We start from the raw sequence: 25,751 nt of genomic DNA, 5'->3' as shown, positions 1-25,751 counted from the left end.
ACAGGCCAGAAATTAAATTCCATCAGTAAAAACCTGTCTCTTGTGAACATGTCTTACATGGGACTCCCCCATGTAAGTCAATTCCCCCAAAAAACGGGAATTGACGTTTGACTTCCTTAAATACATGCCTAAGCTGGTAGCATGCTCCGCAGCATAAGCTTCCTGTTTGCAAAACCCAGAACTCTCTTTAGAGACCTAAGTACTCCTTGTTGATATACCCAGAACTGTTGGCAATCTAGCCAAAACCGCACAGCATCTATGTTGTATTAAGCCAAAGCAAACCAGATTTTTTCTGAGGTTTTCATTGATGCTGATAATGACCTTCCTGAGCTCTATGTCCTTTATGAGATCAGGCAGTTGAACTTGTTGTCTGTGACTTGCAGGGACATTCAGACATGAAAATTTTTATTAGGTTAATACAGTCTTGACGAATGAGTCACACCTTAATTACTGTGTGCCACCATTTGGTGTATGGTTTCATATATGCTCAAAGAGTCCTGTGTTTTATATGATGCGACTATACAGCTGGTAGCCTGGAACCTGTTTGCTGCTGTAGTTTGGAGGTAAATAAGGAAATGCATTAATTCCTGCAATATTCCGAGATATTATGGATCACATTCTAACTTGAAAACTACTACTTGCATTTTGCATAAAATTTCCCTTTCAGCATGAACACATTTTGAACCTTCTGTTCTTTCCATCAGGGTAGTGAATGCTACCTATATGCTGATCACATGCTGGCTCAATTCTTTCTTCAGTGCTTTGCATTGTAGCTAGGTGTGCAAGATTCATAGACTGAAAGGAAGGATGAAGAGTCTGATGCTGTAGATACAGGAGATGGGGGCGGGGGGGTGGGGGGAGGAGCTGAAGGCTGATTCTTAGCCTAGGCACTTGGCGTGTCTTTTCCATTAAAGTCAATGGATAAAGCCTGTAACAGCATTTAAACTGAAAGCACTGGTAGATCTGAGACTAAAAATGGGCACTCCCGTTTGATTGCTTTAAGCAATCATCTTCTGTGCAAAAGTAAAAAAATGCATCTTTAGCATCATACCCTGGAAAGCTCTGCATTTTTAATCCCCAAAACAGAAAAACACATCCTGTGGAAACCCGAGTCAAGCACCTAGACAAGTACCTCTGTATCTGTTATTTGCATTGGCTGATGCTGCTCACCAGACTGGATAACCCTTTTGTGATATGACTTGTCCATTCTCTACAATCCTTTGCTTGCTTCCCTCCAGGACTTACTCAAGGAACTTGGATTCTCTAGGTTTTCCTGAAACATCCTGCTGAGGGAAAAAGCCAAATTTTTAGGCGTAGGATGTGTGAATATGGCCCTTTACCTATGACAAACCCTCATTCCTTATGAGCCATCACGTATTTAATTAATCGAGTTAATGACTTTTTGATGAGAAACACTAAGATATGTAGGAAACTAGGTTGAAATTCATGTTACCAGACTTCCATTGTTGGCAGTGTGAGCATCTGAGCAGGTCCTGTTTTAGAGTGGAGAGAAATAGGTAAAACTTTACGAGAGAAGCTATTTTGAAATGAATTGCACCTCAGAAATGCCTTTTTCTTTTCACTGACTATAAAAAGAATCTACATTGGTCTAGATGCGTATGGCAGATGTGCACCAAATGTGGCATGACTTCTGTCTCTGGCCTTTTACCAAAACCACCAAGATCCCTAAATGAGTAAAGCAAGATCTACTGCCATGTCAGCCTAAAATGGAATGGATTTGAATGCCTTAAATAAAAGTCATGGTGTGGCTTTATGTCTCAAAATTTGTCTGGAATACATGATATTACCCAGACCTCTGCTACTGCACTGTAACAATAATAAGGACGCAGTAAAACAAGAAAAAAAAATTCTTCTGAAACATGGTGTCAATGGTTATGTACATAGCGTCAATGGTTATATAAATAGCAAGTGCTTGCCACATGGCAGCCAGTATTTTGGTGTTTTTTTGCATATATATAGTGATCTGTGTGCACAGTAGGGGCTTGAAACATGGTAGGAAATGAGGTGGCATAGCTTAGAATATTTTTTGCAGAAGTCCTACTTAATTTGTTCAATAGTTCCTAAATATTTATATTTATGAAGTGTCAATTAATTTCCAGTTAAAAGAAAATTATACTTCTTTTTGTTCATTTTAGACTTATTTTACTTTAAAAAAAATAATTCTTCAGGTATTACTTCTGCTGGTATAATTTCCACAATAATTTGAATAGACCTAAAGTAATTGCATACTATCTCTCTCCCTAACTCACTTTTTGATATCTAAAGTTTTTCACTACAACTTGATCGTGGTCTAGAAACTAGCTTTATGGAGCATTCTGTCCTAACTCCATTTGGAAACTGAAAGTAAGTGCTGGCAGGGGTGACTTTTCTAAAGCTGAGCCTAAAGTGTATATTTTTTTAGTTGTTCTTGTCTTGTTGAATTGTTATCCCAGCACAGATTGTGACTATGGCAGAAACTGCTATGATAATATTTAAAAAAACAAATCAAGACCTGCTAGTTAAAAAATAAGAGGCTTTCTGTTTCCTCAATGGGTGAAAAAATAAATTTGCATGGATCAGTAAAGATGGGAATAATTAATATAAGCCTCCTGAGTGTTTATATATGAGTTCTGTAGCTGGTTTTGGTGGAAATACAGTGTACATGCAAATGCTATGGATCAGGAGAAGAAAAGGTTGTAAAAGCAACACTCTGGAAACATTTTATTGGTGGGAAAGCTGCAAATGCACAAAGTAATACTAGAAGCTGTTGCAGAAGCAACAAAAGTGAGCCATAATATGTATCGTTCATATTGAGCAGTGAATTGTGACAGCAGATTAATATTGTTTTTCAGGATTTACCTATTGTTGAAACGTGTATTGGTAAGACAAGAACAATGTGCTGGCTCTGATTAAAAAGAAAAACCCAAAGAGTAGATTGAAGGGGGCATATTTTGTCTCTGTGATTGCTGTTTCTTTGAAAATGCAAATATAAAAAGAATGCCTTATGATTAAATTGAAGGACAAATAACCTAACACAGGCTTGATTGTTTTCAGGGTAGGAATGAAATCACATTAGGAATATTCGAAAACATTGAAAACAGATAAAACAACTTTAAAATGTAGCAGTGTATGTACAGCTGACTATTAATATTTAGCCTGAAAAATACCATCCCCTTTATAGATCAGTAAGTCGAAGTACAAATATTTTTTACATATATTTTCAAACATTTACACTTTTTGTATATTCCGAAATGCAGCAGAGTGGATTAAAAAAAATCAAGAGGTTTTTTTCTGAAAGATGTGTAACGAAGTTTTTAACACTTCTGCTCAACTGTGAAACAATTTCATAATTAAAGGAACATTTCATATTATGATTGTGTAAGCCATGGAAGTGCTGATGTATGATCCACAGAAGACAGTTTTCCCTCTAACATCCAAATGAAAAGTACAGAAGGATTTTCCATATAGGTTACTTTCATACATCAAGTGAACAGCTGTGCAGTTTTTAAATATCTCCAAGAAGATGAAGACAAAAATGCTGGATAGAAGCTTTTAATAACTGAATACTAAATGTTTCCCTGGTTTGATATAGGAGTAGCATGATGTGGTATAGTACTTGAAGACTGAGAGGTAATAAAGAATTGATGTGAGTTAGTGGGATGCCTATATATAGCTCTTACCTAAAAGCACATAACAGCAAAGCAAAGGGAGTGTTTGCACTCAGTGGTACATGTTAGCTCTCATTGACTTCACTCTCTGACTTCAGGAAATATAATTACTTTAACCTGATTTAGCCTCACTGTCTAGAAAAAAAAAAAAACAATACTACTTTTCAGAAACACATAAGTGATGTTGAGTCTTTGCAAAAGGTATCAATGGATTCTTTAGATGAGGAATGTTCTGCTGCATGAAACCAAGCAATGTGCATGCACCTGCCCTGGGAAAGTGCCCTCGGACCTGCCCTGACATATGGCATCCTTACAATTTCTGAAAACATTTAGAATTTATGATACTCATTCTTATCAATTAAATTCCTCAGTTGCATGACTGAAAATAACATTTCTTGTATAGTTTGGAGAGAGTGGGAAAGTGCTACTTATGAACTATTTAAAGGCTGAGTTTCAAATTAAATTAATTTAGCACTACTTATGAAGAGGTGTATGATTTAAAATAAGATATTTTCAAATTGTAAAATGATAAAAATAAAAAAAAAATAACACTTATAATACTTGAGTCATGTACTTGATAGTGGTAGATATATGTATTTTGCCAAATGCAGAGTTATTTTGGCTACTCCATTGTCCAGCAATAACACCATGATGTCTTGTCTTCCTGGCTGAGTAGTTGTGTATGAACAACTTCTTTACTAATATAAGATTTTGGAGTCCTACTGCCCATTAGACCTTGCACTGCTAATTACTGTGTGAAAATAATAAAATTTATTTCAGAGTTCACCATTTGGTTTGTATTTCAAAGTTTCTGTTGTGGATTGTGGCTTCTTCTACATTCTGTTAAATTCTGGAGGGCTGCTCTTACCCTGTTTTGACAATTTAGTCAAGTGTGAATAAAGCAATGAAAATCCTCCACTGAGGATTTTTCTCTGCTTAATGAATGTTACAGCATGGAAAATGTTACATCCTAGAGAGCTTGTCCAGAGTCCATTTCTCTTTCAATATAAAGTTTCTGCAATTATGTGGAGAAGGACTACTATGAAACTATTTGGTGTACTTTTATACTTCCAGGTTTCTAAAATTTGGCAATTGAATCTGACAGATTAAAACAGCTTGACCAACAGCCCATGCTGCATTAGCTTTCCAGGAATGATCTGTTTGTGCACTGAAGATGACAGCACATTTCCTGCTAGTGAAGAGTTTGGAAGATACTTTGAAGGCATAGCCAAAATATTAGGTCATTTTCTTCTTTTTTTTTTAGAGGAAGTTTCACTTTCAGTTAGCTTACTAATAGAAAAGATACTTAGACCTTACCTGAAACTCCTGCTGCAGATGCTGCCTCTGCTGGGAGGGATCTTGTGATGTACAATGTAGCATCACTTGACATGACTGCCTAGGGAGGAGAGATCTAAAGTATGTGCAGAGCATCCTGAGCAATATGCTCAAAGAGCAACTACATGGAAGGAATAAATGATCCTTAAGGTGTCTTACTGCTTCACATAGTATATCTCAGGTATCTTAGGTATAGTACTGCTTTGTTGGGGTTTTTTTTTGAAATTTTTGTCATTTTGCTTTCTGTACTTATTGTCTGTGTAAGTTACTTCCTCTGAATATGACTTTGTATCCAGGGTTCTTTCTTCTATGTGTTACATCATTTTTCAAATTATTGTAGTATATCACATCAAAAGGAACAATTCAATTTTCTGTAACAAAAAATGGGAATCATAACATTTTGCTAATAATTTTAAGACAGCAGTATTCCTTTTTAAAAGCATTATAAGTTATCTTCACAGTTAATGTGAAGCGAATAATATGAACAATTAATAGTCATATTTTATAAAGCAAAGTGAAATTTAAGATTCCATAATATATACAAGACATACTAATTTTTAGTTAAAATATTTTACTGTGGCATTTGTGTAACTCAAAAAGTCAGACCATATGTATTATGCCATTTTGTATCTGCACTTTAATACAGTGCAATCATTTGCCTTGTGAGATACTAAATAAAATGAAAGACTGAACAGTCATTATATGTAGGGGCCATTCCTTTCTGAATTGAAGCAGTGTGATTAATTAATTAAAATTTATTGCATTTCTTAGTTCAAGAAAAAAGTACATTACTTAATTACATGGTATGTGGCTTTTTCTATTTTATCTTGAATCTTTAAGATGCATGCATACAGAGAATTACTGAAGGAATCAGTTAGTTTTTTAGTCCTGAGGATCAGCAGTGTTTTTAAATATAGCCCAGTAAAAAAGAAAGAAATGTTTGCTGGCCAGCAATTGCATTGTGAAATACAAAGAGAGAAAACCAGCACACACTCATGCATCTCTTTATACTAAGTTGTGAATATTAAATTAAATTTTGGGGTTTTTTTCTTTTTCTAAAAACACTAGTCTAACAGCAGCAATGACTTTTTGATGTTTCTATCTAAAACTTATTTGCACTATGACAGTGTTGAGTGCTCTTCTCCTCTGAGCTGTTTTCCACAGTGGCTGTCCTTGACCAAACCAGAAAATGAATTTGATTTCTCTAATGCAAAAGGTAATTGGATTTCTCTTTATGAAATGCATCCCTTTAATGACTGTCTCTGCTTCAGCCAATTTAGCTGCAACAGACCTGACATTGATCTGGTGATATGACTTTAAATAAATGCCAAAGCTGGGAGATGAAAGACCAACTGTCTGATATCAGAAAGAACATTTCGTGACTTGTCTTGCCATTTTCCTCAGAAAATGTCTCCTTCTTGAATGTCATTCTTATGAAGCATGGTACTCTAATAATTGGTCATAGAGCAGCAGATTGCATCCTTCTACAAACATATTTTTTCCCAGAAAGCATCTGGAGAAAATAGTTTGAAAATTGAATAAAACTTCATGAAATATCTGTTCTTCTTTGAAAATATTCATTACTATGTAGATTCTTCCTAAGTGAAAAAGGTATTACTGAAGTAGATGATTAAATCTTTACAAAGGTCTTGTTCAACATTAAATATTTATTGAAATATATTGAGGTGGTGGGTTAGCCCTATATATTAGAGCATGGTTTGGTTGTCTAGAGCTTAGTGATGGTGACGATAGGGTTGAGTGTTTATGGGTAAGAATCAGGGGGAACGCCAACAAGGCAGATCTCCTGATGGGAGTTTGTTACAGACTTCCAACCAGGAAGAAGAAGCAGATGAAATATTCTACAGGAAGCTAGGAGAAGTCTCAAAACTGGTAGCCCTTGTTCTTGTGGAGGACTTCAACTTACCAGATGTCTTCTGGAAATACAATAGATCAGGGAGGAAACCGTCTAGGAGGTTCTTGGAGTGTGTGGAAGGCAACTGCCTGACACCGCTGTTGACGGAGCCAGCTAGGGAAGGGCCCCGCTGGACCTGTTGTTTGCAAACAGAGAAGGACTTGTGGGTGATGTGATAGCTGGGGCCATCTGGGTCACAGTGATCACAAAATGATAGAGTTTTTGATTCTCAGAGAAGGAGTGGGGTCAGCAGAATGACCTCCTTGTACTTCTGGAGGGCAGACTTTGTCCTGTTCAGGAGACTGGTTGACAGAGTCCCTTGGGAGGCAGTCCTGAAGGGCAAAGGAGTCCAGGAAGGCTGGACATTCTTCAGGAAGGAAATCTTAGAGACATAGGAACAGGCTGTCTGGGTGTGCTGAAAGGTGAGCCGGTGGGGAAGAAGACTGGCCTGGCTGACCATAAAGCTTTGGCTGGAACTCAGGATGAAAATGGAGAGTTTTTGGAAGAAGGCAGACCACTCAGGAGAGCTACAAGGATGTCATGAGGTTACGAAGAAAGAAAATTAGAAGGGTCAAAGCCCAACTAGAACTTAATCTGGCTCCTGCTGTAAAAGAGAGTAAAAAATGTTTCTGTAAGTACATCAGCAAGAAAAGGAGAGTTAAGGAGAATCTCCCTCCTTTTTCAGATGCAGGGGGAAACATAGTGACAAAGGATGAGGAAAATGCTGAGATACTTAATGCCTTCTTTGACTCAGTCTTTAATAGTATGATCAGTTGTTCTCCAGGTGCACACCCCCCCGCCAGCTGGAAGACAGGGACCGGGACCAGAATGAAGCTCCCATAATCCAAGGGGAGATGGTCAGCAACCTACTACATCACTTAGACACACACAGGTCTATGGGGCCAGATAGGATCCACCCCAGGGCACTGAGGGAGCTGGCAGAAGTGCTCACTGAGCCACTTTCCATCATTTATCAGTGGTCCCAGCTAACTGGGGAGGTCCCAGTTGACTGGGGTTAGCAAATGTGACACCCATGTACAAGAAGGGTCAGAGGAATATCTGGAGAGCAACAGGCCTGTCAATCTGACCTCGGCGCCAGGGAAAGATGTGCAGCAGGTCATCTTGAGTGCCATCATGCAGCATGTACAGGATAACCAGGCAACCAGGCTCAGTCAGCACTGAGTTTGTGAAAGGCAGGTCCTGCTTGAAGTCCATGGCTTGGAGGAGTGTACTGTTCACTGGGTAAAAAACTGGCTGGATGGCTAGGCCCGAAGAGCGGTGAAGAATGGGGTTACATCCAGCTGGCAATCAGTTGCAAATGGTGTCCCCAGGGCTCAGTGGGGCCAGTTCTGTTTAATATCCTTATTGATGATCTGGACAAGGGGATCAAGTGCACCCTCAGTAAGTTTGCAGATGACACCCAGAAAATTGGACAGGAGTGTAGATATGCCTAAGGGCCCGAAGGCTCTGCAGAGGGATCTGGACACACTGGATTGATGGGCCGAGGCCAGTTGTATGAGGTTCAACAAAGCAGCGTCAGGTCTTACACCTGGGTCACAACAACCCCACACAATGCTACAGCCTGGGGCAGAGTGGCTGGAAAGCTGCCTGGAGGAAAAGGACCTGGGGTTCTTGGTTGACAGCTGGCTGAAAGCAGTGTGCCCAGGTGGCCAAGTAGACCAATAGCATCCTGGCTTGTATCACAGATGGTGTGGCCAGCAGGACAAGAGAAGTGATGATCCCCCTGTACTCGGCACTGGTGAGGCTGCACATCCAATACTGGGTTCAGTTTTGGGCCCCTCACTATGAGAAGAACATTGAGGTGCTGGAGCGTGTCCAGAGAAGGGCAATGAGGCTGCTGAAGGGTCTGGAGCACAAGTCTCATGAGGAGCGGCTGAGGGACCTGGGGTTGTTTAGTCTGGAGAAAAGGAGGCTCAGGTGAGACCTTACAGCCCTCTACAACTACCTGAAATGAGGTTGCAGTGAGGTGAGGGTCGGTCTCTTCTCCCACGTAACAAGTGATAGTACAAGAGGCAATGGCCTCAAGTTGCACCCGGGGATGTTCAGGTTGGATGTTAGGAAAAATGTCTTCACCAAAAGGGTTGTCCAAGCATTGGCACAGGCTGCCCAGGGAAGTGGTGGAGTCACCATCCCTGGAGGTATTTAAAAGCTGGGTAGATGTGGGCTTAGAGACATGGTTTAGTGGTGGACTTGGCAGTGCTAGATGATCTTAAAGGTCTTTTACAACTTAATTCCATGATTCTGTGATTCTGTGTAGATAATAGTTATCTTATAAAAATTATAATAGTATGCTGATCTGAGAAAAGATTTACTACATAAAACAATTAGTAAATATGGTATTTTGGGATACAAAGTGTTCTTTCTGTAGGCTAGGTTTAATGGATTCATAAAATCCTAGAATGCCTTTCTATTTATTTGTTTAACATACTCATTATACATTGGTCCCAGCCCTTTGGTGTAATATGCTAAGCACTTTTAATCCCAGTGGAATTGGAACCAAAATTTAGAAGTTGAATACAGTTTAAATGTAGTTCTCATTTAATCCTAGGCCATGTGTTCTTTTTGATAAACACTGTTAATTTCCTTGATTGAAAGTGGTAACTCACTCTCTGGATGGTAAACTGGATTTAAAAACCTCTGTATATATATATGAAAAAAAAATCAAGAAATCTTGACTTCAATTTGAAGTTATTTCCTTCTGAAATCTTATTGAGAGTTATTTTCATACTAATCAAAACAGTTAGTAATTTTCCACTGTGTACAGATACCAATGACAAATAAAAAGATTATTTTTGTTACTTACCTATTTTGAAGCAGGTGGTAACCCCATTTCCTTTATCTGTTCAATTATTTCTTAATCTTTACGTATGGGTAGGTTTTCCACTCTTACAGATCTTTTGCACGACAGAATTGCTGAGTTTACTGTAATGTAATTTTCAGTGCTTCTTATTACAGTTAACTTGAAGTAAATAGATATGAAAACACATCTTCCCAAAGGTGGAAATGCCTGAGAGGTATTCACCTCCCTCATTTAGCTAGAAGTCATTTTTAATACTTTTGTGTACCACCCAGAAGTAGTGCATGCATATGAGTCTCTGGACAGGGAAACAGATGGTCTCTTTAGATAGGAATTATGAAAATGAGAATAAATATTTCATACTTTTTATATTGTGTGCAAGTTTTAAGGGTTTTTTGGGTCTCTAGTCCCAAGTGTGTTTTTCCTACCGATACCAGGAAGCAAGAGGAGGCTTTAAATGGCATGTAGTGCTTAATTCATGGGCATGCATTCCCTGGCTGCAGTTCTGATTTCAAGAGTGGCAATTCTGCTGATGCTGCTCTCAGGGAAGTGGGTCTGCTCTCCCAGCTTGGACCAGAAAGCTTCGTAGCCATAGGGGAATGTAGCTTGTGCACTGTAGGTTGCTGTAACTTTTAGACTAGTTCATCTTCTTATCTTTGTATCTTCACAGGTTTCCTCATTTCTCAAGGCGTTGCATGCACTTCTAGAGGCAGAATATGTACACCAATATTCTTTAACTTATTTGCAGCTAACCCTAGAGATACTATTTTTCTACTGTCTGACTTTTAAAATTATCAGAACTGAAGCTGGTGTGTAATATGTAAAATAACATGTCCTTGTTAGTACTTTCTTTTGTGACACCAGTTTACCTGTATATTATTTCTTCTTTCCCTGTAGGTCACAGATATGATGCTTCAGGACAAACCCTACCCAGACTGGGGAAAGTCTGCCAGAGCTTTCTGGAAGAAAGGAAACATTAGAATCATTTTATTCTGGTAGGAAAATAGTAAAATCAAAATATTGTAAATTAATTTTTAATAGAACATTCAAAAATACATCTCCTGGAAGGGATATAAATATATAGAATAGATGGTTTGAAAAATGAAACTTGGTCTAACAAAATATTTAACTTATAAAAGCTGTCTGTGACTGAACAATTCCTAATCAAAATAGTTGGTGTAAAAATATAATTTACAAATTGATTTATAGTTTCTTTTATTATATATTTGACACTGTGTATAACTGAGTTGCAAAATATTTGCTATATGTGATATTTGGCTGTCTCACTGTCAGTCCTTCTAATTAAGGTAAACAGATATGTGGATGTCCTATTGTGACCTTGAAATTAATTATAATAATTCTTTGAATCAACACATGAATAGAATTTCAAATGGTGAGTCAGCCACAGATTGTTAAGAAAAATATTTTAAAATCAATGCAAATAAATGGTGAGGGGTAAGCGTTTATTTGACCCTGAATGTAGCCTCTTCCAGGTAAATTCAAGCTAAGTGTAACTGTTGAAACAGAACACAAACTGTGGCAGGAAAAATGGAAGATGGAAAATATATAGTCTTAAGAGCAGTCTGAAGACCTTATAGCCAAAGATGAAAGAAATTGCAAAGATTTTTTTCAACCACATCAGAAACAGAAAAACTCACAAAAGTATCAGCAGACCTGCTGTTTTTTAAAGAGTAGATTTAGAAGGAATAGTTACAGAGAAGTTGAAAGTTTTGTTTCCATGGGTTCTGCTACAGAAAGTACAATGAGATATCTATAATTTTAAAGTATTTAAAATGAGATATTCTATTAAATTAAGGTAATTAAAGGAAATAATAAGAGACATTTAAAGACTAAAAAGAAAGGAGAATGAGATGGTTGACTGACCACAGGCAAGTTTGTAAGGAACTGAAGGCGCTGAGCTGATGCAAATTTTATTAGCACTTAATTGCCTATTGAAAAACTGAATGTTAAAATTTAGTATTGTTTTGCTTTTGTTGCTTTTTTTTTCAACAAAGTAGAATTATCCTACTGACCTGAAAGTCTGAGTTCAGTATTAGCTAAATGGATCGAATACATCATCAATAGTAAAATTATGAGCAAAACTGTAGATTAAATTCTGCTAAAAGCAGCCAGGGTAGCTTTGCTGAAAGAAAACCTTCTCTGATCTGTTAAAACTCTTTGAACATGTTGTCGGAATAATGGATGAGGAAGAAATGCTTGATGTAATTTTTTGGGCTTTCAGAAGGCTTTTGACAAAGTTCTTTACTGAGGGCAATTAAGAAAACTAGTAAGCCCCATGGAGTGTGCTGGATATTTAGGGATCGTCTCAGAAATGTGCAATGAAAGGTATAAATAAAATAATAGTTCTCTGTGATGTTGATAAGACAGGGGAGTCCCATCATTTAATGTTAGAAGTAGTATTCATTCTTTGTATGCATCATATATATGTGACATGACAAAATTTAAAGATGAAGTGAATAATTTGACAAATGCTAGCATGGAAAAGGGAACTTAGAAGGCTAGGTGATAAAAATAACTTGACTGGAAAGTATGACTTATGGGGGTAGGGGGTGGGGAGGGTCAACCAGTTCCTTGTCATCATTGTGGGATGTGCAGAGGAGGATTCTGTCACAAGTGTGCCGGGATGGCCAAAAAGGTAAAGCAGATATATATAAAAATGACCAGTTTAGTACCAAGTGGGCTGGCAATGATTACAGTGTCCTCTGGTTAAGTCAGCGAAAAGCTCAGTCTAGAACATCATTGATTTTTTTTTTATCCTTGTCTAAGGAATAGCCTTGTCTGGAAAGGAGATTAATTAAGAGTCAATAAAAAACTTAATTACACAAAAAAACTGGAAGAATGGGAAAAAAAGGATTAAAACCAAGGTGACATGATAGGGAGTTTTCAAATTTACATGCCAGACAGGGGCAATGATAAAATAATGTTAAAAGTACTTAATTATTATTGCAGGAGATGTTTTGAACTTCTTGCAGTCTGAAGTGTTATAAATACGTATTTTCTTTCAAATAATATTCAAATTAACACATCCTACCAAAAGTTTAAAATGGAGATAAAGTAAAAAGTGATGGTTCTTTTCATGCATAATTCTCATACTAAAGAGTGTGCTTAATGGGGATTTCAAAACTTAAAGGGTGACATAAATGCTTTTATTTTTAGCTTTAAGCAGTGGAATAAAATAACCCTGGGCAACAGTCTACATTCTGTAGAGACACTATTTAGATAGTGCACATTAGACACCAATAAAAGTAGACTTTTTTTTTCCTAATATGTAGGAAAAATAGAGGGGGTGTTGAAGTATTGATAATGTTTTGCATGATTATGTGGAGTATTTGTATTTCATTTATTGTTGCTTAAGCAGTATGATGTGAGCAGCCTCATTTCTGAAATGTCCTAAATGAAGCATTCTTAAAGTATGTCCTACATAGATACTGGTATGCCAGAATCCATTTATTCGAGACATTTCCTAGTGGCACACCTGTTTAGCAGAGATAGTGTAATACAGTGCACTGTATTTTAATTACTCGAAATATAGATATGTGATGCATATTTTAAAGTGGTTGATGAAATGAAAATTTTAGATACACACTGGACATTTTCTGTGAATGTCGTTTTTATTTTCAGGTTTACTTTGTAAAATCAGAAAATGTCTACAAACATACCAAAGACAGATTGATTGTCATGGGGATGAAGGCACCATCCACTTGTTTATAACAGTTGATCATGTGACTGCTTTGTGTTTCTCATTTGGAAATGTTTTCAGCTCTCCAATGCAACTAATTAGCAAAGGTTTTGATTTAGCTTATCAACTCCTGTTTTAAATCATTCCCTGTAAGCATTGTCAGCAACTGGTTGTTGGTTGCTCCGGAGGATTCTGGTGGCCTTTTGAATGTCTTCACAATATAATTCTTCCACAAGCAGCTCAGCTAGCTTAAAAATGTCTATTTGCTATTTGCCTCCGTTTAGTCCATCACTGAGTTCATGGAAGTGCCTTCTACCTTTTTTACAGGGAGGGGTTGTCTTTTTTTTTATATAAAAAAGGTCTCCATGTTGGTCATTTCCAGCTTTGTTCATGGCTAATTCCATCATCCAGAGGCACCTTTGTGTAACGCTGTTATGGGCTGTGTTATTAATGCAACATATTAATATTACATTAATATTGATACAATGCAAATACAGACACACTTTCTTACAGTTTGAAGGAAGTGTATTGTCAAGATGGCTTTTAGAAATCAAAGAAGTATCTGGAACCTTGGTGAAATTAATGGGATGGTGCAGATGTGTTTGTGTGTTATGAAAGAAAGTTACCCACAGGGAGTTAAATGTCCACACTACCTGGCAGTCAGGTGAAGCTGCAGTAGAGAGACAACTGTCTCCAGTGCTTGGTGGTTACCATCACTATTGCAAAGTTAAAAGCATGAATTGAAACAGGCTGATTTTTTTTTTCTTTTGATATGTTGATAACTTGGCTGTTTTAGGAGAGACAAATTATATATGACATGAGAAGACTGGCATTGTAAGAAGCCACAAGAAAAAAAGGTTGTTAAATTAAGCCAAATAAAGATCTTAGACAACACTGACGACAAACCAATAGCAGTAGATAGTGATGTTGAATAAATAGGGCAACATAGGATGGTAGTTATTTTTAATGTTGGATATTAGAGGAAGCAGAAAGAAAAGCACAATATGAGAAGACTGATTATTTTGCAAATCATTTTTTATTTCCCTGGAATATGGAATAAGTCCAACTGACATAAAAGGTCACTTTTTTAAAGGATTTTTTTATAAGGAAACGACTTCTTAAGGCAGAGGAAAGGCAAATATATACATTAAAAATTAACTATAAATGAAAGAGAATAATGTTGATAAGAGTTCATGAAAAATTACTTAACACTAATTTAGTAAATAGTTACAGGGCGTCTGTTTTGATAGTATTTATAGCATTTTTCTAAGTGAACATACCTGCGCAATATTGAGCTTTCTAGATGGTACACCAAGGTTTGCTGGGAGCATTATGCTCTTACACATCTGCACAGGAGCGAGCTCTCCCAGGCAGTATGTACAGGCAGTGGTGTTAAAGGCAGCACACACTAATGCCACACTATGTGCTCAGGTTATATAGCTGTCGCCCATGTTAACATACAGGTCTCGGCCACCAAGTCCTGTGGTTCACCTCTGCCTAGTTTGTGCCTGAAGTCACTGTCTCCTCATTACAATGTCTTCTGCAGTGGTCCACCACATCCTGTGCAGAATCAAGCATAGGCAATTAGAATAAAATCATCAGGACATCTCTGAGCTGTGTGTGCAGTTTGGTTAATAGAGGCAAGACCCAAGTACTCTCTCTTGGCAAACTGTTCCAATATTATTTGTCCCCAAAACTTTCCTGACAGAGGTATGGGTGATTTTAATGAGGAAGGCATAAAGAATTCTGCATGTGACCTTTTAGCTTTAGGGAAAACCGGAACACCAACAAAAAGAAATGAGTTTACTGTAAGAGAGGAAGAGAGCTGCTGACATCTCTGTAACTGGGGAAGAGAAAATTGATATACAGAGGTAGATTATCAAAATGGGGGAGTGTAGAGATAACAGTGGATTGTGGGACTGAATATTGATTGCAGGCAGGGTGACAGAATAGTATATACAAGCTGAATGTTTGAATATTCAAGTAGCAGACTGGAATCCATTTCCATGGCGTCCCTGGCTAGACATTCATTGTACGTGTACACAATGATCAGTCTTCATTGGTGTAATAATGTGTCTTTGACATAGGACTCTTGCCTGAAATAATACAAAGCACATACCAACATGGAGAAGAAATAAAGTAATGCTGAATTGTAAATTTGTGATTCTCTAGGCGTGCTATGTTTGACTTTGAAAACTAAATAATCTTATTTTAGTATGTGTTCCCATAAGCTCTCTCTAGCTTTCTTTAATAAAAAATGAAACTACACATGCTCAGAAATGTATGTTAGTAATCACAGTATTTTGATTCAGCAAATTAGTAATAGAGATTCAAAAGCTTTTATTCAAGTTAATTCTTCAGAATTGCTACAGAGTACTAAGTCATGTACATACATTATGTTTATAGAGGATTGTGTTAAACATGGATTTGTGTAGGATTCTTAACTGGACAGTATTTTGTACCCTTAAAGTAGAGGAAGCTTCCTTATGAGATAGATAGCCACATTTCCCACACAGAAATAAAACATAGTTTCTTTAAAAGATTTTCTATTATGCACCTATTGGAGTGTTTGGTTTGCTAAGTTATATTTCCATATTCTATGCTATCATAGTCAAGATGATAAATACATACTGGACAATTATGTTCTTTTCATATATGCAAATAGTAGTTCATACATTTGATTCAAAAGACAGATTCTTAAAACATCCATTCTTTTCCTTATAGGCTGCGCTGAGAAAAACTAATTAGACATTATAGCTTTGTCAACCTAAATTGTATACTAAACCAAACCAAACCAACCTTTCATTAAATTTGAGTAAAGGTTTTTGTGATGCAGTCCCACAAATACAACTACATGAAACAACAAAATAATTATATCTATAATATATGTGCATATAGACAAACATACATTATTCTCTCCCTATTTTGGAGGTCTTTTAAGTCCCTTTGTTTGGTCTTATATTTAATTCATCTTGTGATAAGATACTGACTACTGAATGGAAACCTGGAATCATCTAGAAGGTGAGGCAGATTTCCTGATAAAGAGTATAAATAGTATAAAATAACATTAAAATATTTGAAAGTATTATTGCTCTCAGTAAATCTTTTATTCTTATCCTATAACCAAAGTAAATAACTTTAATTTGGATAAGCAAGACAATAAATAAGTTCCTTACTATTTCCTTTTTGTCTCAATACAAATTATGCACTAAGGTCCTCCATAGAGGTTTTATATTGAATAATCTGACTACTAAACTCGGCAGACATTGTTAAATATGTTCTGAGAGGCTAAAACTGTCCATGAACAGTAATTGTTACATTTAGTTTGGCAGTCAAGATGTATGATGACCATTTGTCAACAGATGACCAAAATGTTTTGATAGCATTTATTTAATTTCTGTGGTGGGTATTATTGGTAAACTATGCTGTAAGATTAACATTGGTTAACATGAAAGAATGTTGAAAATAAATAATCATAATTCAGTCAACTGGACTTTCTTTTATACAATGGTAATTGTTTAAGGTTCCACTTATTTTTAGTTTTCATTTAACCATTGTATACTATATTTGAAAATATTGTATATATTTGAAAATAATGTATTATCTGAAATATTCACACAAAAGTAGGTTGGTTTTTTTTTCAATCCTGTACAAATCCTGTACCAACTCTCTGTTTCATGTCCCAAGGAATACTTTCCCATTTTGACAGCAAAGTGCTTTTCCAGCATCTGGTATGGAAAAGTAACAGCGATCAAGACTCACCAGAATGGTTGGAGCTTGACAACCACATGAGTCAGACACATTTTTGGGACCTCATTCTCTGATGCCTTCCCCCGACTCCTCGGTGCATGAAGACCGCAATGTCAGTAATTCAGAGCTCTCTCATCCATCTACTCTCCCCAGCGAGCACTGTTTTGAGCTGGAAGCATTACTCAGTCCCCCTCTAAGAAACTCCTGCCTCCTCACTGATTTCGGGTACAAGCAACCACTCCAGTCCCTGGCAGAACACATCTGACTTTTTCCTTCTTCCCTTCTTCCCACATTCCAACACAGCAGTAGCCAAAAACATTGCCAATGTGTGCAGAAGCAAGAGGGAAAGGGCTAGGCAGACCTGGGGCTCTAAGCCTGCTGTGGGGTGATTAGCTTCCAAGGCAGCATTCGCTGCTCCAGTGTTATGGCCTGTCTCAGTCTTTACTGGGCTTTTCTAGGAAAAGCCAAGGAGATAGGAGCATCTTAGGAAATGCAGTCAGTCCACAGGTCACCCATGTGGCCACGTGGAGCATGTTATTCATGGACTCATGCACTGCATGAGAGGTAGATGCTTTCATGACATCAGTTATATATGAGCAGGGGGAATGTATCCATATGTGAGGGAGTCCATGTGACAGTCTCCCATCTGTCTCAGCTATCAAGGAACAAATTCATATCTTGCCTATGACAGTCTGTATTTGGAAAGGCTGTATCATACATTCCCCCCCCCCCCCCCCCTATTTGTGATAGGAAGAATAGTGAGACAAATCATTGCTCATCTCACTTTTCTTCTCAGAAGGAAAAATGGTCAAAGGAGACAAAATCAAGATTATGGAGCTCTGAGATCTCACATTTGAAATATTACTATAATTGTGATTCACTTCAGCATGAAGATTAGGTTTGTTATTTGTCTTGTTCAAGTCACATAGAGTGGTCTCATCCTATTAATTTTTTTCTGATGGAAACTCCTACAGATCAAACAAAAACCATGTGTTGTTTCTTACTTGTATTTGCATGAGTAAGAGAAGGGTTGGCAGAGAGGGATCGTGAGTGTAGCGTGGCAGCTTTCCTCTCCTATGAAGTAGGACACATATGTGCACATCCACATTCACATGTGCGACACCATGCTTGAGACAGCAATAGAGGGGAGGGAGGGAGGGAGCTCCTATCACCCCTGCCCAAACACCATTCCCCTGGTAAGTTCTAGTGTGGAAGCATTTCATGTCCTGGGGTGTAAAAAATGATTCCTAGAGCAATCTGGCTGAAACACAGTTATATTGAAGAGAGGAAAGGTTCATCCATGAGCTACAGTGGAGTTTGGATTGGGCTCACAGACTTGCGTTTCACCTTTGATTTGGCTTTACATTGTTTGAACTGCTGTAGTACTTATGTGTTTTATAGCATATCTTTTCAGTTCCTCAGCCTGTTTAAGCTTTTTGAGTTATATTTGGTATCTACTTGCAATTCAATAGCTGATAGCCTGTTAGAAAAAAAAGGTTGTTTTTATTCCTACATAATTGCTAGATCCCTAAATATAACCCTCATAATTGGATGGATATGGCAACCCATCTTCACCTCTTTTAGAAAGGGCATTTTATTCTATCCCTGTTAGTGAGCAAGAGGTATATCACGAACAATTACTAAAAATATTTTAACCAGTGTGTGCTTTAATAAAACTTCTTAAAGTGCAGTGTCTGCAATGTTTCAGTAATAACAGTACTTCCATATGAAAATACTTTAAGAAAATCACATTCTATGCCAAAAACTAAAAAGCTTTTATTCTTAGATAAAAATTTTCCTTAGCAGGTTTCCAAAGTTCTTTTCTTTGAAACAGACAGGTGCAATCTCAGTTAAGGCACAGGGCCAGTGTAGAAGATGTTGCAGCAAGTCCTCTTTTAGCACTTCCTCTCTGTTTTTCAGAATTTTTGCTGAGCAGGAGACACCTCTGCCTCCACTCAGGCCCCCATGGAAGATTTTTCAACAGAGCAGAATCACTGGTGTGGTTGCTTGTTCTGTCATTGCCCTCTTTCTGCTTAAGTGCTTTCCCTTCCTTCCTCTTCCACAGTATAAATACATTTGTTATAAGCAAACCCATCTTTTTCTATCTTTATCACTTGCAACTAGCCTAGTCCTCACTCTAGGTCCACTCTAAAAGTAGGATGATTGTAGCTGTCAGATAATACGCATTATGTGATCATGTAAGCAGTAAAAAATACTGAAAGTTAAATTGTGGCACATAATCAGATAATTGTGACAGCCACCCCAAGACTTAAGTTCCAAGTATTGCAATTAGATCAACATGCACTCTGCGGACTATCATTCATACAGCAGAGGGATACATTTCAGATTATCAAGGTAGAAATTCACTGTCTTGCATCCTTGCTTCAGGGTGCAGAGGCCTGGCAAAATCACAGCCCAAACTGTGGTCAGTTTGACTCACACTCAGGTCTTTTTGGGGAAGCTTTAAAGAATCCATCCGATAAAGACATGCCACATGGAGAAGATGCAGCCCCAGCCAGTGGTTTTGTGCAAGATGTGCATTCTGAAAGCTCACATAGTTCCATGGAGGTCAGAAAATGACTGCTTCAGCTCCTTGTGCTCACAGCAAAGTTCATAGGCTTTGTCATGGCCGGATTCCAAAAATCAATTCAGTTTTGTAAATTAAATGTGATGATTAAAGCAATTAAATTATTTCCCTTCCTGGAATGCTGGAGTACTTTTTAAAAATTGTATTTCTCTATAATGGCATATGTAAATTTGTGACTTACAATTTCCTGATGTACTTAGCTGAACTCCTGACTCATCATATTTCTCATATTCCCATATTTCCTGTAAATATTGAGTATTTACACATTCTGGACTCAAAAGCCCATAGGAATACACAAAACTACGAACTCAGTTTTATCATGGCAAAGACTGCAAGTAATTCTGATCATGCCAAGCGTTCTTTGGCTTTTAGATCCGTGTGAAGAAGCCATTCTGAAACTGATTTGTGCCAAGTGAAAATCAGTTTGGAAACTATCTGTATTTAGGGCCTGTGGATTTCACATCTAACTGTTAGCATTAACACAGTGAAACTGTTCCACTGGTGTTAATGGGATTGTTTAACAATGGGAATTGAGAATACTTTCCCTGGGGGCACTTTGGATAAGATTATTATTCTTGTTTTCAGGAGGATGTAGCAGTTGTCATCCACTGAGCATCTGATTAAAAAACATTGGTTCCTTTTGATTTCATGATAGTGCATGATGACATGACTTTGCTGTGTCTTGGGCATCAGCAGAATTCTGCAAATAGAACTTAGCAAAACTCTCCACCCTGTCAACCAGTTCTGCTGGTACAAACAGGCAAACTAACAGCAACAGAGTAAGGATTGTTCCAGTGAAACAGTGAAACAGTTTGAGATTCAAAGTGCTGCATGGGACTAGAATGTGGCTGTACTGATGCTGAGTCACTTTCTAATGGGTGATGCTTTAAAAGAAGGAAAAAAATTAGCTCATTACATCCAAATTCAGTTATTTAGAGCTAACAGAAAAAACGATAAGACCCTGTCTTTTGCAAACACTGGATGTAAAGGTGGAGCAGGAATTATTTAAATGCTGCTAGATTTTGTCCCCTATCCTATTCTGTCCCCTTCAGATTCTTATACCCCATGGCCACTATCAGAACAGAGCCGTTTTACAAAAAAATCAAATCTTATTTAAAACTAATTTTTCAGGATGTGCTTAGCACAGCTGTAAGTATGAATGTACATATGATTAATTAGTCCTTGTATAAAACTTCCATTTAGATGTAAGGAACATTTCTTTTGTTTCTCATGTGCTTTTCTACTTTAAAAAAATCATTAGTGTTGTAAACTTAGAATTTGCTGACAGCTGTCTTAATCAAGACATTCAACTTCAAAATATCTTTTTAGGCTAGATAACATGAGAATATTGTGGGTATATTTTTATTTCAAATAATTGCATGTTGTTTGTCTGTAATTGCTGACAGACAGCAACACCTAAAACAAAGGGTAGATTAAATTGTCAATATAATAACAATAAAAGGTTGTTAACAAAAGGTGCCCTGCAGGGCTCTTTGTTTCGTACTGTATGTTTTGCATACCGTAGCATCTTTTCTGGGTGGTTTTTTTTTAACAACACAAAAATATAATTTTAGTAGTTAATCGTTTACAATAACAGATCTCAGTTAAATTTCAGACCACGCATACTTTGTCTAGCAGGAAGTTATCCTGAAGAGCATAATTAATTTGTCATACTAACTAATCAAAGTCAAAAGCTTCAGTAAACAGTGTGTAAACAAAGATACTGTTAGTAAAGTACTAAAAATTTTCCATCTTTCCAGATTCTTTACCTACTGAAATTAATTATCTTTTCCTTGAATAAAACCCACCTTGACTGCAGTTTACGGTTTGCTTTGTGTTACTGATTGTGTTGGTACATTGGTGAACGTGGTGCTGCTCCTTCTGCAGAGGGAGTAAATCTTTCTGGATTTCAATGGGAAGGCATCAGCCCTTTGTGTCTGTGATGGCTGAAGGAGTAAGGAAAAGCCGGTGACGACAGCTGGAAAAACATCTCGTCAACCTTGAGAAAGGCCCATATTTTTGGAAGCTTTTTTTCCTCATATTCTGCTTTGCGGCTTCCCCATTTCTTTTTTTTACATACCCTACCAGAATCCACTAGTTTTGCCATAGAGTAATTTGAATTTAATTTCATTAAATAAAGAGCATCTTATAATTGGGAAGGTAGAGGACAAAGGCCAAGAAATCGTCAAAATATTTCATTAAAATGGAGGAGGTTTGCATTTCAGTTTCATGACTTGCTACAGGAGTTTTAGTTTATTCAAAAATAAGCTGAAAATAAAAAGGAGATATTTCTTATTTTAAAGATATTTTAAAGCTATAGCTTTCTCCCAGTGCTGAACAAATGTTCTCTTTGAGATTGTGCAACTGCGTTAGATCCTGTGCAAGATCCTGGACCTTTCTGCTTTTTTGTACCTTGGGGAACTGCAAAATGTGTAAAATGTGTGGGATATTTTTTTCTTTTTCTCTTCTTTCTTGTTCTGGTTGGTTAGTTACTTTTAATTTAGATGGGCTGGTTTAATTTTTATATGAATTTACACATAATTGTTGGAACTTTAAATAATGAAGTGCCCTAAGTTATCTCTACTATAAACTGAAGCATTAATAAATTTATAACTTTTAGTGAATTAATTTCCTATAAACAACCACCCTTAGCCATTGTTTCAAAACAAACAGCTATTAAAAATGCTCTCGCTTGGGCTCCCCATTGTGCCAGCACTGCACAGCCCAAGAGCAAGTGAACTCTTTCTCCCAGGGAGGTTACTGTGTGGAATTGTAATTTTAAAAAGAAACATGGCGCAGAGCTGTGCTACATCCCTCATCTACAAATGCTTTTTTGCCACTCACAAAACTAGCGCGTCAGTAAAAAAATGGCCCTTGACACATGCTCAGCTTCAAGTCATCTGCGTGCTTGGACCTGACCTCATTTACTCAAATATTCAAGGCCAACTGGCACAGCGCAGGAAGCATAGGTCTTGGGCAAGGAAATAGAGTGAGGCATATTTTCAATGACAGTAAACAAGCTGGAAATACCTTATTTGACTTTTAAATTATATGTTGAGTTGAAAGAGCTGGAATTTAGCTAGGAAACTATTATCTTTAAATTGAATAAATTTCAAATGGAGAATATGGAGGAAGACAGCACATGCAGTGGCAATGTCATTTTTAGTGCATTAGTTCTCAGGATAAAGCTCTCAAAGGCAGGCCCAGATTTCTTGTCTTAGCTTCTCTGCAATATTCTGTCACATGAAGTCTAACATACTCATGCTTATAAACTTTATTCATAAAGTATAATATTCATGCAGCATGAACATACCTTTGTTATGAAGTATCGTATTATTAATGTTTTAATTCATAATTCATTAATTTCATTTTTCATTCAAACTGTGATATAACTGGTTTTAGTTTTAATGTCTTAAGTGCTAAGGGCTTAAGACTGTCCATTGTTTTCAGGTTAACCCAGAAGCAAGGCAGTGCTTATGGAGGTCCTTGGAATTATTTCCTCAGGGTGGCTGACTCAAGATTTGAGCTGCCACAATTTAATCATACTTACCTTTAATAACTTGAACAGGAAATAATTTGGTTCATAGTAAAATAATTTACACTTTACAGCATTATCTTTTTTGGAATAAGACCTTAAAAGTATTCAGCTTTTCCACATGTGTGCAGCTGAATTGATAAAATTATCTGAACTTCTTTAGTTTTATTTTTATGGAATGTAAAAAAGTTTTGATTTCTCACAAAGCAAATTAATTTACAAAATGCAAGCACAGACAAGGGCGTCTGGTATATCATAATAATATTTCAAAGTTTGTGTTATGTTTCAGAAAGGTGAAGCTTTGTACTTTGAATTAAACTTCTGTTTAAAGTGTTGTTTAGCAGAGTTTGTCAACCCATTGTATAATTTCCAACTCTTCCTGCTTGAGATGTTTCTAAGAAGCAGCATTTTGGTGTCTTCAGTTAGAAGTACCACTTTCTTCTTGTGCCACAAGATATTTCAGTGACTACAATATATTTTGGCTGGTTTCAAGAAGCATACACTCTCTTTTAATCTGTACACAACCTCAATTAGTGTTCAGGTCAGTAAGTGGGAAGACATTTATGGAATCAATCATTTTGGGTTAAGGAGTACACATACTGCAAGCGTACTAATGGAATGGAAATAATGCCTGGAACATCTCCAGAACAGTCACAGTCTCAATGGAGCAATTAAATATGTATGAAGAATGTTTGCAGTGAAGTTCAAACACATCAGCCTGAGGCTTATATTTTTGGTTTAATTTATTCACAGCCTTTCTGTGTACTGCTGCTTGATGGTCCAAAAACACTTCTGCACAGTGCCTCCTGCATCATCTATGTATCCACTGACTGACAGATACTGTGACACTTGCTATTTTTAATCACTATCTCAGGAGCAAGGAGTAGACTCTGTAGTAGAAAAGTGCAGTGTTAGTATTCAGGTTAACAGTTTTCATGCATTAATAGTTTTGACATCATTCACAGTATGGGAAGTAGTTTTCAGAATTAATTCAGACAGTGTTTGAGTATTTAGCAAAACTTCTTAGCCTGAATGTGCTGGCATTGTTAGGTCTTCAAATTAGAGTATTGCATGGTATGGCCTGTATTCCATATCTTCATCTCACTGCTTTTATCCTTCATGAAAGAGATGCTTGTACTATAGATAGAGGCTGCTTTTTTATATCATCATGAATGATGGAGCTCTTTAAAAAGTTAGTGGTTACATTTCCTGATCATTATCATTCTTTGCAAAATGTGTAAAAGAAAACATGCTGTTTTCAGGGTCAGTAATTCTTTGCTATCTCTACTCTTTTCAGTAATAAATAAAACCAAACTATTTTGGGCTTTGTAAGAGAGTTTGTTTCTTTTGATGGGTCTCAGTTCTACAATTTGTCATGGATCAGAGAGCACCAGCATATTAGTTGGTTCGTCTGTTATCAATTCATCCACTGTGAGTAAGTAGGATTGTCATATAAGCAAGCTTAGAGCTATTGGCAAAGCAACTGAGCAAAGACAGCCTTTTGAAAGGATTACTGGTAATGTAATTACTTGTGGAAGATGTATGGATATCTCCCATATGAAAAAACTAGCATCTTAATACGTTCTTTAAGCAATAACATTAGTGGAACGAGAGCTTATGTTCCAGTAATGGCATACACTACTGTTGGATAATGGCACAGTGAAGCAAAGGCATTTGTATAAACACTGAACTAAAGACAGAAACATGCTTGTGTTTCTTTAACTAGTTTTGAGACTGTTATTGTAGCAAAACTTACTTTCTAGTGACACTGTAATTATTTTATTAAATGCAATGGAGTTGTGAGCCCTCAAAGCTCCCAGTAGATTTTCTTCTGGCCTGGAGAAAAATGTCTGTTTATACCCATAGTTAAATCTAGAACTGCTAATCACATCAATAATGCTTAAGAAAAAAAATAAAGTGGTGCTAATATGACTCTTATTACTGGAGATGCCAGTGATATGTCATGGAAGCGCCCCCAAATCTCATAATTTTCTAAAGAAGCAGAATTAGTTTAGGACCTTCATTTCAGGCATAGGTTAAACAATCTGGGTGATGTTGCAAAATGAAGGAAATCTCTGTGCTTGTGAAGAGTTGCGGTCAATGGCTTTTGATATCCACTTTAACCATCAAGATGATTGACTTTTCCGAGTGAAAAAGAGTATCCGCATAAGTATATTGAAATAAGCACCTGACCTTCATCTTGTTGAAATCAATGGTAAAAGCCCAGTAGTCTTCCATGAAACTTTAATACTCTTTAAGGTATTGACAGGATTTTTTTCCGTTAGTTGTAGGGGACAATTTTCCCTGCATATTTCATAAACTCCATGGCATTCATACAAATAGATTTCTGAAGCATACAATGACAAATATGCTATTTGATTAGTCTTAAACACTTTCTTTCCTCACCTTTGATAAAATTTCCCTCTTGCAATTTTTATTTGTCTTT

At 37.0% G+C, this 25,751-nt stretch overlaps 1 protein-coding gene across 1 annotated transcript in view; it reads left to right on the top strand.

Moving 5' to 3' along the window:
- TMEM117 (transmembrane protein 117) overlaps positions 1–25,751 on the top strand; it is a 220,397-nt gene that overhangs the window by 130,688 nt on the left and 63,958 nt on the right. The window contains exon 5 of the mRNA XM_037390367.1: positions 10,631–10,728. Coding sequence (XP_037246264.1) covers positions 10,631–10,728 — 98 coding nt within the window. The remainder of the gene's footprint in view (positions 1–10,630; positions 10,729–25,751) is intronic.

This window comes from Falco rusticolus, chromosome 5, assembly GCF_015220075.1.
Source record: "Falco rusticolus isolate bFalRus1 chromosome 5, bFalRus1.pri, whole genome shotgun sequence".
Classification (NCBI taxonomy): domain Eukaryota; kingdom Metazoa; phylum Chordata; class Aves; order Falconiformes; family Falconidae; genus Falco; species Falco rusticolus.
Note: the sequence above shows the minus strand (reverse complement) of the source record. Positions and strands in the feature narration are given on the sequence as shown.